The following is a 16,665-nucleotide window of genomic DNA, read 5'->3' as shown; positions in this document are numbered from 1 at the left end:
TTCTTCAAAATATCTTCCTTTGTGTTCAACAGAACAATGAAAGTTTGAAACAATATGATGGTGAGTAAATGATGACAGCATTTTCATTTTGAAGTGAACTATTATGCAATGTCAATGTCGGGTCAAAAAAAAGCACCATAAAATCATAAAGAATAATCCATATGATTTGTACTTGTTCCAGGTGTTACAGCTTTTTGTTTGCAGATCTGCAATTCTCCTTTTATGTTCCTTGGAAAAAGAAAAAACAGCATATGGGTTTGGATAAGTAAATAAGGATAGAATTCTTGGATCTTAATATATGTGGACTTTTGAAAAATAATAATAATAATAATAATTGAATAGCATGAGATGCATCATCTACTCATTGTAGTCCACTTTAAAGCTCACAAAAGTGCCGTCTAGATGCAATTCTACTAAAGAGTTTGATGGGCTCTCCTCCCCTTCAAAGTGGGAGTGACAGTCCCAGACGCAGCCCGAGGAAGCCTACTTCTGCTCTTCACTTCAGGGTCTTCTTCACTCACTCACACACATACACACACTCACACTCACACACGCGTCAACTCAGGAACGCTGAGCTGCACACCTGGACTGCTTGCTTGTGGCGAGGCTTTGCTGCAAAGGTGAGTCACTGCCATACATTCATTAAATGACTACAAATTATGGTTAACTTTTTCAACATCTAATAAAAATATGAACGTTTCTTTTATTGTCTTTGCATTTTTTTTGCTGGGTAATGAAGTCTCTATGGAAGGTAATATTGTACAGTACTTTTTAAGCAGGTTTGTATGTAACATAATATCATTGTGCATTAGAGATTTCATTTGCTCTTGGAAATTGTTTGTGTATTGGTTTATGTTTGAGAAGAGATATGTTAATAAGTTCAATATTTACAGAGGGAATAAGAGCAAATATTTAGCATAAAGAAAATTAGAATAATTAAATAAATAATTAAAATTATTTTGTAATTTGCATAAAGGATTTTACATTGTATTAAGTGAAAAAGCAATCACTGTAAAATTAGGCAGAGCAAGAAAGACTTCTATGATTTGTTAGTCTATAAATACTGTAATATGTAGTCAGTGCTGTAGATCACTTATAAATTGTAGTCAGTTACTGATTCCAAATTGCATGAAAAAATTGTAGTTAGTAACGTAATCCATTACATTTACGCATTTATGGTAATATAATCTGACTACTTTGATTACTTTTGCCCTGACTCGTTTATACACTCTAAAAAAAAATGCTGGGTTGGTGTAACCCAATTTTGGGTAAAATATGGACCAACCAAAATGTGTGGTTAAAAATGTAATTTAAAAATTTAACCCAATGGCTCATTTGTTAGAGTAACATTGATTTGAATAGAACAATCTTGTACCATGTTGATATAGAAATACAATGAAAAAGAAAATATATTCCATTGTTTGTTATCCAAAACATGAAGTGCATGAAATGTTCCATTACGTAAAAGTTTTTATGAAGGAACTGCAGGGGGTTCAGACACTCTAAAAAATGCTGGGTTATTTTAACCCAAATTTGGGTCAAAAGTTGGGTTAAAAAATGTCATTTAAACATTTAACCCAATGGCTGAGTTTGTCCATAATCATATTTGACCCAAAAAGATGGGTTAAAACAACCCAGCATTTTTAGAGTGTTGGGTTAAAAAGTTTAATTAAAGTTGAAGTTGGGTTAAAACTTTAAATTAGATTTTCAACCCACCATTTGGGTTTGTCCATATTTGACTCAAATTTGGGTTTTAACAACCCAGCATTTTTTAGAGTGGATTTAGATTCATTATTTACTGTAATTTGTTTTCAGAGACTGTACACTATAATGCTGGGTTGTTTTAACCCAATGTTGGGTAAAATATGGACAAACCCAGCCATTGGGTTAAAAATGTAATTTAAAAATGTAACCCAATGGTTTGTCCATATTTGACCCAAAATTGGGTTAAAACAACCCAGGATTTTTTATACTGTACCAGGAGCAACTTTCACCACACATAATATGTGCATACCACACAGAAGACATATTGCAAAAAAAATGTACATTAAATAAATCACGAGTTCCTGAGTTTAACGAAAAGCTAATAATAAAATCATTAAAATGTATATATATTTTTAATTAAAAACAATTAATATAAAACACTTATTTAAAAAGTTGACGTTTATTTGTTTTCCTGCATGCCATATGACCATTTATTGACATCAGAGAACTGTGAACTTAATTTTTTTATTGGCCTTACTTAAGAACTTAAAATCTACAGATTTACTTTAAGTAAATCTATCAGGTCAAAGAGGTTCAACTGACAAACAAGTAGCGGAATCTCTGCATTGCATTTTAAATATGTAATGAATTTGTACATTTTCATGTGTTTGAAAGACAAAAGCCTTCCAGAAACAGTAAAACGTGGTTAAAAAATTCACTAAGTGAAAATTCAAATAATAATTGATGTGTTTGTCAGGAGTTGATATGCACACTATTTTATATTTTAGAACTAAGAAATTCAGGTAGAAAGTGGAAACAGTCCTCATAATAATATCACAATGTAGTAACAGTTAATGCTGTATTCTCTTCATGCTAACTTTAATATTCTTATTTCTATGTTTTGACAAGGTAATAATTATATACATTATTATTATGTTTGCAGGAGTGGCAGTCATGGGTCACACATTGAGCTGGTACCTGTTGTGTTTTGGTTTGCTGAGCGTCTGGGCTCAGGACTTCTATGAGGAACGAACCGGGCCAACAAGAGTCAAGACCGGAGGACAGACAGCGGGCAAACTGCAAAAACACGATGGTCAATGTGAGGCAATGCATTTTTACAGTTTTTTTATTCATTTTTGATTTTTAGCATGCATAACACGCATTACTGAATACACTGACTCTCATCTAAAGCTATTTTTGGAGGATAAAAGTAATTAATATGTTTCAGAACGAACTGATTTGAATGAATGATTCAATGACTCACTCAACAAGACTACTTACTATGTATATGCGTTATGAACTTGTGGGTCATCGTCAGCGCATCTCATGCAGTCGTACACACATAAAGCTAGTTCTACGCCTTAAATAAAACATGCAATGTCATGTTAAGACATACTAGACATACTACAGCAGACCATCTTTCTTAGATGATGTCTGGTCGTAGGCCTCGGGCGTTATCCTTTACAGTTTCCTAACATAAACATGATTTATCATTCATATCTGCACAAGACCTGGTAGGCCATGTCTTGTCACTGATGACATGAAGACTGATGAGCTGCTGTGCTGAAAGTAAGATCAGATGACAGACTGCATTGCTTACTGAGTAAAAATAGGATTATTAGAAGACTTAAGAGGATTATTGGTGTGTTTTTTTAAACAATATTGACCATATCTAACAATTTAGTGACACAAGGCAGCAGTGTTAGTACTGAAATCATTATGTAACATTAAAAAAGTGTAGATGAATTTCATCCTCTGTGCAAAAAGCCAGATTGCAGGGTTGAGGACTATTCAGAACTGAATTTGCCTTTTAAATTCCACTTTTTAATTTAATTCATTTTTAATTTTTTGGTGTCAGTACTTTTTAATACTTAAAAAAAATCTTTATGCTTTTAGCATATTATCATATGCACAACATCAGGTATTTCCAGAAATATATGTATATATGCATGCATGTGTAGGCTATATGTACATACCGTATATATATCTGGAAATACCTGATGTTTTGTATATGATGATATGCATAATGCATAAAGATTTCTGTTTTTGTTCTCTGAGCCTCTCCACTGTTTCAGGGTAAAATTTTGAAAGATAATTTTATAAAATACACACATAGATAGATATAGAAATATAGAATTTCTGTCTATATTATAAAGTTATCTGAAAAAAAAAAAGTGATGGATGTTTTGTTGTGCTATATGGATAAAATGTGTATGGCCAATAGCTACGTTAATTGATGATGATCTTAAACTAAGTTCAGAGAAATATTTTAAATCATATTCTACATATCAGGAAACACTGTAAATTGGCATAATGCATCAAAAATGATTGATGTATTTATGTTTTGTTCTAGTGCGCTCCAATACAATGAAAACTACTCACATTTAGAAGATATAAGCATTCAAAACTCACAGTCTCTCACTTCCGGCAATATGAATCAATTATTTTGATGACATCACTCTGCACTTCAGCTTCTCGTCAGCTTTCCTGTCCAATCAAATCCTCTCTAGAATCTGAAGCCCCACCCCCTACACGCAAGCTGTCCCTTTAAACCCGGGTTAAATAAATGTTGCTGCTGATTGGGCAGACATTTTTGACACACACACACACACACACACCAAACAAGAAAAACGTGCCTCAAACCCCGTTACAAACTGCTTCCAGGAACATTTTGTTCAACCCGGAAAACGTAGCAAAACGTTGCACACCGGTTTGAGCTTGAACTTGCACCTGGTTTCACATTATAATGTCACACAAATGTCATAAACGATTATGTGTACCTTAAGTTAAAAAACATATACTGTATGGTGGACTTATGAATTTCTTTTGTTCTGTGAGTGTTGGTTATCAACTCTTATTTCAACACATTCTCATCCCAAAATGTCATCTAACTGACGATTTTGACCATACATCAACATCCAACGTTCCCTTTAACTTCAGTTAGTTGACGATCCTAGGGCGTCATCCCAGATAGCGTCATCTAACTGACGTTAAAGGGTACCCTAAAACGTCGGATGTTGACGTATGGTCAAAAGCGTCAGTTATATGACGTCTTGGGATGAGAACGGGCTGTCTATTTCAATCAAAATAAAAGGAAGTCGATTCTTAAATTCAGTATTTAAATGACCTAATCTTTCCTTAACACATTATCTCTGGCTGTGACGTCAGCTATCCTGGATGAGGACTGCAGTCTGGAGTTGGGCTTTCTGCTGGACAGCTCTGAGACGGCCAAAGACAACCACCAGCAAGAGAAAAAGTTCACTATGGACATTATAGAAGGCCTCCAGAGCATCCGCTTGGATAACGGCCGCAAACTCAGCTGGAGAGCGGCCCTGCTTCAGTACAGCAGCCACGTCATAGTCGAGCAGACCTTCAAACAGTGGAGAGGCTTGGAGAACTTCAAGAGCAGGATCGCACCGATGGCCTACATCGGCCACGGCACTTACACCACCTACGCCATCACCAACATGACCAGGATATTTGTGGAAGAATCGAGCCCACAAAGCATCAAGATCGCCCTGCTGCTAACCGATGGCTTCTTTCATCCCAGAAACCCTGATATCTTCTCTGCTATGGCGGACGCAAAGAACCAGGGCGTGAAGGTCTTCACAATCGGCATCACTCATACAGCTAATGAGCCGGCCAACACAGCAAATCTGAGACTGCTGACAAGTACCCCAGCCTCCAAATTCCTGTATAATCTGCAGGACACCAACGTCATGGAAAAAGTCATTATTCAGATCGTAAGTATGGTGGCCCACAAGCACTCGTTCTGTCCTCAGATATACAGATCTGGTCAAATTCGTTCCTGCAACTTGAGTAGATTTGATTATGCTTTCTTAAGTAGTACTTTAAGCTTCGTTTAAATTCATTTCTACAGTAAAAGTCTACATATGTACAGATCTGTGTAAAAAGTCTGCAGGTTCTTTCTGGCCTTGTTCAAGGGTAAAATAAATAAATAATAATATATTCATAAGCTATGAGATACTTCTCCTACTGAGATTTCAACAGATCTCTTTTTAAATGGTTGGGTAACCCTTCAGATTTCCTGATTTGATTTGATTTCTATTCACAAGCTCTTGTTTTGATTGGGATTTTGATTTGATTCGGAATAATATGTGCATATTTTAGTTTCACTGTCCATTGATTTATTACAAAAATATTAAATTTCATACATTTCCACACAGCCATATTTACTATAGGCCTTATTACTATTAAATTCAATCACTGAAAGTGATTGTAACTTGATTTTGAATGATTGGGTGTGTGACTTAGAAGAGTTATTTGTTGTGCTCTGTTTTTGATTCACTAAAAAGAATCAGTTTATAAGAGTCATTTCTTGTTTTCACTTTCTTTTTCAAACTTGTAATCTAATTACTGTAAGGATTTGAATTTGCCCCAAATGTTTCTGTTATTGCTTTATCACTTGCTCTTTTATTATTATTATTATTATTACATTTCATCACTGAAAACGGCTGAATACCACAAAAATGCATTAAAAGGACATAGAGTGAACTGTTAATGTCACGATTTTCGATATCGTGCCTTAATTGGGAATTTTTATTTAATTTACATCAACGATTGACGTCTTTAGTGTCAGTGATATGTGCTTGTGAAATACTGTGACTTTCATCCTGCTAAACTTCAATCAGCTTTACTGGTTTGCTGGTCTTAGCTGGTCACCTGCTTTCCACAGGTCAGGTTGACTTGGTTGGCTAGTTTTAAAGAGCGACTTGTCAGCTGGCTGAGAGACCTTTTAAAAGAGTAGTTCACTTTAAAAAAAAAAACTTTTGCTGATAATTTACTAACCCCCATGTCATCCAAGATGTCCATGTCTTTCTTTCTTCAGTCGAAAAAAAATTAAGGTTTTTGATGAAAACATTCAAGGATTTTCTCCATATAATGGACTTCAATGGGAAACAAACGGTTCAAGGTCCAAATGAGAGTTTCAGTGCAGCTTCAAAGGGCTTTAAACGACACCAGACAATGAATAAGGGTCTTATCAAGCGAAACGATCGGCCATTTCAAAAATAAATAAAAAAGTTTTATAAGCACAAATGCTCGACTTGCTCTGTTCTGTGAAGAGCGTTCGTGACTCTCCTGTTCAAACTCGTTCATCAAAATGAACAAATCTTTTTTGAGTCATGACTTGAAGGGTCCTTGATAAGACCCTTATTTACCGTCTGGTGTCGTTTAAAGCCCTTTGAAGCTGCACTGAAACTCTCATTTGGACCTTGAACCGTTTGGTTCCCATTGAAGTCCATTATATGGAGAAAAATCCTGGAATTTTTTTTTATCAAAAACCTTAATTTCTTTTCGACTGAAGAAAGAAAGACGTGGACATCTTTGATGACATAGGGGTGAGTAAATTATCAGCAGAAGTTTTTTTTTAAAGTGAACTACTCCTTTAAACTAGTTTAAACCAGATAAGACCAGCTAACCACATATGGCCTGTATTCGACAAGTATTTGAACATACAGAAGAGAAAATAATTACATTCTGCTTGTTCTGCTAGTGATCCCTGACACCTAACAATTAGACTTTCCACACTTCACTTACTATAATTAGAGTAAACACGTCCCGTTGTGGCTTTTCTATACATCTAGTACTGGGTTTATATATTCCATAAATCTTTGTTGTCATTCCTGCTGTTATACTGATAAGCATTTACGTCAGGTTTCATTTTTCTCATCTGAGAAGAAACACATTGATATAATTCCAGTGTAAAGCAGGACTCAGCATGTTGTAGATAATGTTTCCTTTAATCTCTGGGGAGATTTATGAATGTATGGCCTGACGTTAACTGTTCATAATGTTAACCCAAATGAATCCTTGCTGTATAGCAACAATTATGACTCCAGCTTTTATATACCAGTTATAGTTTGTACAGAATCAAATGTTCTTCTTGTTCCCTCTACATAGGCTCAGCTGGCTAATGATGGGGTAAGTAGATCATATTTAATATATAGATAATATTTAATATAAAGCATCACTGCCTTACTGAAACAAACAAATACAACTTTTCCATTTACACTCTTTTCTCCATATTAAGTGCCCTCTGTCCCAGAAGTGTGTGTGTGAGAAAGGCGAGAGAGGACCCATTGGCCCAGCGGTAAGTATTTTCACTCTAAACTTCCTTCAACATGGGACTATATTTCCAGGAAAGCCAACGGGCACATTTTTCTCCTCTTTTTTTCCCGATTCCTAAGAGGTACGGATTCCTTTGAGGATTGTGGGAAGAGACAGGCATGGTTCTGACATTTTGGATAACTACTTTGCTTTGTAAAAGTCAGTGTAATAATCATCTTTGTCAGGACCCTTCAGCACAACCTAAGGGAAAACACGAAATAAGATTCCTAAAAAAGTGTTTTTCATGTTTAGCCTGTTGAAAGAGAAGACAATGTAATTACATGTTATGAATGAAAACCTTGACTTTCAAACCCTTAAGGGTCCAAAATTAATATTTTGCCACACCTGCCAAAGATGGGTGAATACTCATAGTGACATTTCTATTTTTTGTCCTTATAACTGCAGTTATTTAGCATTTGGGGATTTTTGTGCTAAAAAAACTGCACTGATCGATTGGCCAGAGACCAGAATCATCCGATTTTTCACATGTTCAGCCCGGACCGGAGTGACAATAGTTAAATAGTGCTTGTATTGCGCATAATTTCCTAATTCCCGCAGGTTTACAATTGACACGCACAAAAAGCCGCCTCTCAAACAGCTTGTGAGTCGCAAGTACCAAAATAAGTGGCTTACTGCGCTTAAATGATTAAATACACACAAAATTATGTCAAAATGCCTGTCTTGGTGAGTATTCAGTTAAACACAGTCAGTTTTGGACTGTAAATAGTTAAGAAAGATAATGCATGTTGTTTTAAGCCACAATTACATGATTTTAAAACGTCATCTGAACTGTGCGGTTCACACTACATGGCTTGCTCTCTGTGAAATCAGGAATGTTCAAGTTGTTGAACTGTTCACACCACACGACACAACGTGATTGATCCGCAAAAGGAGGTAACGCACTACACGAGTTGACAACAACTGTCACCCAACAATTCTATCTTGTCAACAAACCACGTTTTGTCACAAAAACATGCGATAAAACAAACCGGAAATGACACGAAACAGCACACGCGCCAATACCCAGTGAAGAATACTGACCTCAAACCATCCCTTGCTCTGATTGGCTGTAGCCCATGACATCTCGTGAGGTTGAGTCGTGCGACAGCTCTGGATATCTAGCATGCAAATCGGGATCAAAGAACAAAAGACAAAGAAAATCACTCCATGCTCTTGACTGAAAGCAGCTTGTTTCCGCCACAGAATGAAAAATTTAAAAAAGGTAATTGCGACTTTTTATCTCACAGAATTGCATGATATAAAGTCACAATTGCATGTTATAGTCCGAACTACGAGATATAAAGTCAGAATTAATTGATGAAGTCGCAATTGAGAGATATAAAATCAGAATTGCATGATATAAAGTCATGACTGCATGTTGTAAAGTCAAAATTGCGAGATATAAAGTTAAATCGGGCTTAAAATCATGTAGTGTTTAACTAGGCTTAACTTGTGTTGTGTGCTTAAACTCTTAAAGTGACAGCAGCCTAATATTACTGCGGCTGTCTGTCATGTCAATCAAAGAACAAAAGACAAAGAAAATCACTCCTTGCTCTTGACTGAAAGACTTTTGTAACATGTAAGCATTAATCTGTATTTAATTTTTTACAATGAAGACTATACAGTGTTTTTCATTTGATTTCTTTAATTTCTGTAGTATTTTTTCTTTCCTGAATACTGACCTTATGTTAGATCCACCTGAAAAACTTAAAGCCGTGTTTGTCATATCTCTATATATTGCAATTATTTGTGCTGTTGTTTGCAATTTGTTTATTTGTTCTTATTCTATTACTGACAAGAAATTTGCAATAGGTGCATCTCTAGTTAAAGTTACTACTTTGCGCAGAAGTTCAAGTGATTCTGGTCAAAATAAAATAGATGCACTGAACAAGTTAAGATTGATCTATTTTTTGCTCTTTTAACACAGCTTAAACTGTAGTGTTTAGAAGGGCGGATCATGTTAGAGTCAGTTATTCAGCGGCAGACGCCGGCCTAACCATCATTATCCAGGTGCTTTTACCTCTCAGGGATTCCACACATTCTCATGGATATAAATGACAGGCCTCAGTAATTGCTCTCATTAGTTTAACATTCTCTGGCTTGCACTTTTGCTGTGACCGAAGCAATTGATCAGGTCAAAGTCAAACTCCAGACTGTCCTTCATTCATACAACTGAGAAGTTCAATTCAATTTAATGAATCGTTTCAATTGAACAATTCATCTAAATGGTTCAGAAAGCAATTCACTAGACATTATATTTTACACCCGTTTTTTTAATTGAAACAACACTGCCATAAATTGCTAATAGGAGATTTTGTCTGATTTGGTAAACTTTTGGCAACAATTATAAACAGATACTTGCTCGACTAAACAAACAAGTGTTGCTATTGTCAACTAAAACTGTAAAAAAAATATATATATTTTTTTTTTATTCATTGAAATAAAGCTTAAATATATGGAAGCTTGTTTCCGCCACAGAATGAAAAATTAAAGAAGGTAATTGCGACTTTTTATCTCACAATTGCATGATATAAAGTCAAAATTGCGAGATATAAAGTCAGAATTGCGAGATATAAAGTCAGAATTGTGAGATATAAAGTCAGAATTGCGAGATATAAAGTCAGAATTGTGAGATATAAAGTCAGAATTGATTGATATAAAGTCGCGATGGCGTGTTGTAAAGTCAGAATTGTGAGATATAAAGTCGGAATTGGTTGATTTCGCAGTTGCGAGATAAAGTCAGAATTGTCTGATATAAAGTCAGAATTGCGAGATATAAAGTCAGAATTGATTGATATAAAGTTGCGATTGCGTTTTATAAAGTAAGAATTGATTGATATAAAGTTGCGATTGCGTGTTATAAAGTCAGAATTGTGAGATATGAAGTCAGAATTGATTGATAACTCGCAATTGCGAGTTTATATCTCAAAATTATGAGAAAACATGTCAGAATTCGAGATTTAAACTTGGAATTGTGAGATAAAAGTCTTTTTTTGCAATTGCGACTTTTTTCTCATAAGTGCGACTTTATATCTCACGATTGCAACTTTATTTCTTAGAATTGCGACTTTATATCTCGCAATTGTGAGATAAAAAGTTGCAATTATTATTATTTTTTTATTCAGTGGCGGAAACGAGCTTCCATAGAAATATGATATATAAATATTAGATGAAAATTTTAACTAAAACTGAAATAAAAAAGGCTAAACAAAGATGCAAAAAGAAAAACATTCAAAGAATGACAACATTTTTAAAACAAAAAGAATGACAAAAGCACATAAAAAGTCATTAAAACCTAAAATGAAAACTGAAAATATAAAAATAAAAGCTAATTAAGTAGATATTTTTCCATCGAAAGCTGCGAATTTAACTTATGCGGAAAATTGGAATATCGAACAAAACATTCGTGAATAAAGAACCGTGTCAATCCATTCCTGGAAAATTGGCGCAAAATATCTGTGATAAAAATGGAAGGGGAAGAACTTTCCCTACACCATAAACGCAATAAACTCTGACATGCTCTCTTGCGTTCAGATCCTAGTGTTTGGGAATGCAATTATGTGAGACACTTCTGGAAGGGAAACATTTCAGAAAGATCAAACCAACATTTAAAATGCTATGCAATCAAGGGATTAATAAGTAAATGTGTTTCCATTGTAGTTTATGCGCCTGCTTTCTTAGATACAATTGTGCATCTTGGACTTTACATCCAGTTTATTTATGCGATATTCCAAAATGTGGATGGAAACATAGCTATTGACAAATAAAACATTTTTTAAGGCCGCTCCACTAAGCATCAGACATATGAAGTCATTCACTTTTTCACTGGAATAGAACTAAACAGCTGCTCACTTTCTCCCGTTTCCCCGGCAGGGAAAGAAGGGTCGCCCAGGAGAGGACGGGACCCCTGGGGCTAAAGGTCATAAGGTCAGAATTTCTATTATTCTCTCTGGCGTACCCTGCTTTTGTTGATGAGGAAGCTGATGGCTATTTATATAGTTGTGTATTTGTCTCTTAATATTTTCATTTAGATTACATATACACATTTTCTCAGATTCAGCAGTACAGGAATCAAGAATGACTTAGCTCTATTCAGTAACTCTTTCTAAAAAAAACACTTGTGCTCTTGTTAGGGTGAACCTGGTTTGAGTGGACTTCCTGGTCGTGAGGGTTCAGAGGTGAGTGGCTGATGCTGGGACAAACTGTAAAAAAATATTGTTGGTTTAACTTAAAAAATGAAGTGACCTGGTTACCTTAAAATTTTAAGTTCATTGAAATGGAAAAATTGAGTTAATGCAATGAAGGAGATTGATTTAACCATCAGAAACTCAAAATATTATGTTATCTGAACTACATAAATTAACTTAATTTGACAAAAGAAAAAAATTGTGATTACAAATCATGAAAATATTTTTTTCAATACTCTAAAGTATTGTGCTTTAATAAAAAGATCTAAACTTCTGTCTGATGGTGTGATCATCAAAAATTATCTTAAAAATGTTAAAATATTTTATACGAATATATTTTTTGAATTATTTAAAAAAGGTGAACAAATTATAATATAAAAAAGAAGGTAACGGTATTTTCAATAGTCACTTATTGACAGAATACGATTGAATAATAAAGGTTACACTTAGGGGTCCGCTGTGATGTCATTTCCTGTTTTTTTGTTTCCTTGTCATGCGACAAGGCAAGGCAAGTTTATTTATTTAGCACATTTCATACACAATGGTAATTCAAAGTGCTTTGAATAGAAGAAATTAAAATGATCAAAACAAATAAGAATAATTAACAGTTTAGAATAAAAAAAATTAAATTTTAAAAAATTAAATTCAATTAAATTAAAACTAAATGGCTTCCTTTATTTTTGATTGCATCACGCAGACTTTTATTTGGTAGACGTTTTTTTTAATATTTAAAACAAAACTGCTTCACTGTAACATTAATAAAATATTATATCAAACTTTTTGAAGATGGCTTGATTACAACATCCAGACATTGACGCAACCTTGATATTTTTACTTTAAGCCTTAAAAAAAACGTCAGAATGTCAGAAATTGAAAAATTAGTCAAGCCATTCTAAGTATGAATTGCATTTTTATAATGATTTTATAATGACTTAATATATCCAGACAATATATATCATCGCCAATCAATGTGCAAGATACGAATAAATAGGGTATATAAAAAAAAAACATAAATATCTTCCTGTTTTGCTCACAGGGGAAGCCAGGCTACAAAGGAGAGCAGGTACAGAATCCCTGTACTAAAATCATAATTAATTTCTGTTTAAGCACACAATCATGTGAGATTGTCATGACTCTGATCCTCTCTTGACCGTGTACAGGGTGAAAGAGGAGAATGTGGAACCCCAGGAATCAAAGGAGACCGGGTACATAATCCTTCAGACATTACAGCATTCTGCACGCTCCTTGAACATGTGACGAACACAATAATATAGTATATGTTTTTAATGCTTAATTAGCGTATATTATCCCATCTGATAGGGTCCTGAAGGTCCAGTTGGCACACAGGGGTCCAGAGGTCTGCAGGTATGCGAGTATACATTTATAAAAATCTATGCCAAACAAAAAATGTCACACCTGTCTGTATAAACACACATGTATATGTATGTCAAAAATGTACAGTTTACAGTCGTTTTCTTTTAAAGCCATTAAAGGCCTTTGACTATTAAAATGTTGTCTTAGCTAACAGGAACTTCCCTAACGTTCTGGCAAGGTTCTCTCAAAGATACGAGCAAACGTTGTTTCAGTAACTTTCGTTCGATGTTATCTTGTTCTCAAAACGTCAGTAGAAAAATATGTATACTGTACATCATTGATGGAACGCTTTCTCTAAAACATTAGCTGTGTCTGAAATCGCTCCCTATCCACTATATAGTGCACTATATCGGGTGTCGGCCATTTTGTAGTGGTGTCCGAATTCTGAGTGAACGACATCATTCCCTACATTCATTCACTACTTTTACCCACAATCCTCTCTGAATTCGAGTGTACATTCGATGTACACTTCCTGAAGCCCTATTTCCCACAATCCAATGCGGAGAGAACTGAGCGCGCATGAAACATTACATCCAGTGGAGGATTTGAAAAATATCCGTTAATCGTCGTTTTGAACATAATAACGGTCGCCGGAGGGCGCTCGACGACACGTCATCTGTGAACGTGAGAGTTAATGTACAATTTCAGTCGATGAAACTACAAAGCTGGCACAGAGGTATAATTACAAAATAAAGTCATTATGATTGTTATTGTTGTTAATATTATTTTATAAAGTAGGTAATGTAAGATAAAAGGAGTTTTATCAGTACGCGTGACGAAGCCTTTTCTGCGACAGCTCCAACTCTCCGACGCACAGTGTAAACGTCAGCGTCCGAATTCACTCACTTCATCTCGTTCACTCCTTGCAGATATAGTGCACTCAAATGCCATACACTATATAGGGATTAGTGAATGAGTGAACGAGTGAGCGGTTTCAGACACAGCTATTATCTAACATGTGTTAAATGTCGCTGCTCATTGCTCGTTTCAGAATGTTAAGAGAACATTCCAGAGTAACGTTCCCATAATGGGTTGTAGAATGATAAAATGGAATGTTCCCCAAAAATGAAAATTCTATCATTAATTACTCAACCTCATGTCGTTCCAAAGACGTTCATTCATCTTAGAAACACAAATGAAGATATTTTTGATGAAATCGGAGAGGTTTCTGTCGCTCCATTGACTTTGACTCTTCAAAATGTTCATAAAGAGATTGTAAAACCAAATCCATAAGAGTTTAGCGATTTAGTGCAAATTTTCTATCAAGAAGAGACTATCGCTTTATATGATGAACAGATTTAATTTAGGCTTTTATTCATATAAACATTCATCAACTCACACATCAGTCGGGGTAAAGGGAAGTTAAAGCCTATATATTGGCTTGACATGTGAAAACCAGATGGTTCATTCTTGTTCATCAAGCAGGTTCGCTTGAGCTTCTGTTTATGTTCGTTGATCAATGTTTATATGTGAACAAAAGCCTAAATTCTATCTGTTCATCATATAAAGTGATCGAGTCTCTTCAGAAAATTTGGAATAAACCACTCAATTCATATGGATTAGTTTTACAATCACTTTATGAACATTTTGAAGTGTGAAAGTGTGTACTGGTAGCTGTCAATGGAGGGACAGAAATCTCTTAATGTGTTCTAAAGATGAACGAGAGTCTTACGGGTTTGGAACGAGGGAGAATAATTAATGACAGAATTTTCATCTTCAGATGAAATAATAATAATCCTTTAACGTTTCCATAACAAAAAATAAATAAATAAAAAAATGGACATTTTAACGTTTTAAAATAATGTTTTTGGAACTTAATGGGAACGACAGCACTTTTGTTAGCTGAGGTAGCACTATGTTTGATTGACAGGTGAGCAGGCGGTCCTTCCCTGCTGATTAAGTATGCAAATGATCAACAAAAGTTTGGAAGCCTGTTTACACCTGGATTTAGCATTGATCACCTGAGACCGATGTTTGTAATATTCCTTTATTTAATTGAACTAAAAACGTGCAATTCTTTTTTTTTCCCGAACTAAATCTGAGAGCTTCCACTCTAAACAATGCTGGGTTGTTTGAACCCAAATTTGGGTAAAATATGGACAAACCCAAATATTGGTTTAAAAATGCAATTTCAAATTTGAACCCAACTTCAACTTTCACTTTCAACTAATTTTTTAATTGCATTTTTAACCCAACATTTGGGTTTGTCCATATTTTACCCAAATTTGGGTTGAATCAACCCAGCATTTTTTGTATTTCAGAGAAGGTACACTCTGAAAAATGCTGGGTTGTTTCAACCCAAATTTGGGTCAAATATGGACAAACCCAAATGTTGGGTTAAAAATATAATTTGAACTTTTAACCCAACTCCAACTTTCACTTTCAACTGTAATTTTTTAAATTACACTTTTAACCCAACATTTGGGTTTGTCCATATTTGACCCAGCATTTTTTAGAGTGTAAATGTGCAAACACATCTTGAATTTCACGCAACATATGATTCAAATATCAAAACTTGTATTTTACTGCACTGTAAAGCAGCATAATGCTTAGGTGTCTACAGATAATGCTACACATTCCTAGAGACATCACACAAATGTTCATGTTCTCCATTTCATGTTTGCCCTGCAGGGTTTACCAGGACCACAGGGTGACATCGGACCAGAGGGCTCACAGGGAAAGAAGGTCTGTGCCTTATAATCACAAACCATTATCCAGTAAATTCAGCTCATCATGTTTGCCATGCACACCTGGAAAAGTTTCCCTGAATGCATGAGAAACAGTCATTGAAGGCGTGTTTGTCTGCTACATCCATTAGGTAAAATCCATTAGATGTTTATGCCACAGAGAATGTGAAATATTGATGCATTCTCAGTTGTTTACTTCACATGTCTTTAGAAGGAATTATCATTCGTGTCCATTTTCGCCTAAATGATGCACTCTGAGGGTAACAGGTGCAGAATAGAGACAAAAGAGTCTCACATAAGGCTTTCACTCTTTGTGTTCTTGGCCAGTGTCGTGTATTTTAATGCCAAAAATGTGTTTACCCCTTTACAATAATGCATTTAAAATTTTCATAATGTCTCATTATGATTTTAAAGGAATAGTTCACCCAAAAATTAATTTCTTTCATAATTTACTTTTTAATACATTTTGATCTGTTTGCATTCAGAAAGATAGCTATTGCATGGCTTCAGGAGTCTTGGCATCATGCCCCTTTAATGGTGTGTGTGTGTGACTGAGTGTTCTAGTGGTTTGAGGACACAAATGT

At 35.0% G+C, this 16,665-nt stretch overlaps 1 protein-coding gene across 1 annotated transcript in view; it reads left to right on the top strand.

Annotated features, from left to right (window-relative positions):
• The first annotated feature begins 528 nt into the window (after positions 1-528).
• Positions 529-16,665, top strand: part of col28a2a (collagen, type XXVIII, alpha 2a) — a 38,787-nt gene continuing 22,650 nt past the window's right edge. Inside the window, exons 1-11 of the mRNA XM_039683147.2 lie at positions 529-620; positions 2,648-2,803; positions 4,873-5,447; positions 7,627-7,647; positions 7,757-7,816; positions 11,707-11,760; positions 11,967-12,011; positions 13,057-13,083; positions 13,181-13,225; positions 13,341-13,385; positions 16,026-16,079. Coding sequence (XP_039539081.2) covers positions 2,659-2,803; positions 4,873-5,447; positions 7,627-7,647; positions 7,757-7,816; positions 11,707-11,760; positions 11,967-12,011; positions 13,057-13,083; positions 13,181-13,225; positions 13,341-13,385; positions 16,026-16,079 — 1,071 coding nt within the window. The 5' untranslated portion in view covers positions 529-620; positions 2,648-2,658. The remainder of the gene's footprint in view (positions 621-2,647; positions 2,804-4,872; positions 5,448-7,626; positions 7,648-7,756; positions 7,817-11,706; positions 11,761-11,966; positions 12,012-13,056; positions 13,084-13,180; positions 13,226-13,340; positions 13,386-16,025; positions 16,080-16,665) is intronic.

Source organism: Pimephales promelas, chromosome 7, assembly GCF_988280905.1.
Source record: "Pimephales promelas chromosome 7, fPimPro1.hap1.1, whole genome shotgun sequence".
NCBI lineage: Eukaryota > Metazoa > Chordata > Actinopteri > Cypriniformes > Leuciscidae > Pimephales > Pimephales promelas.
The sequence above is the reverse complement of the archived record's forward strand: the minus strand, read 5'-3'. Positions and strand labels throughout refer to the sequence as shown.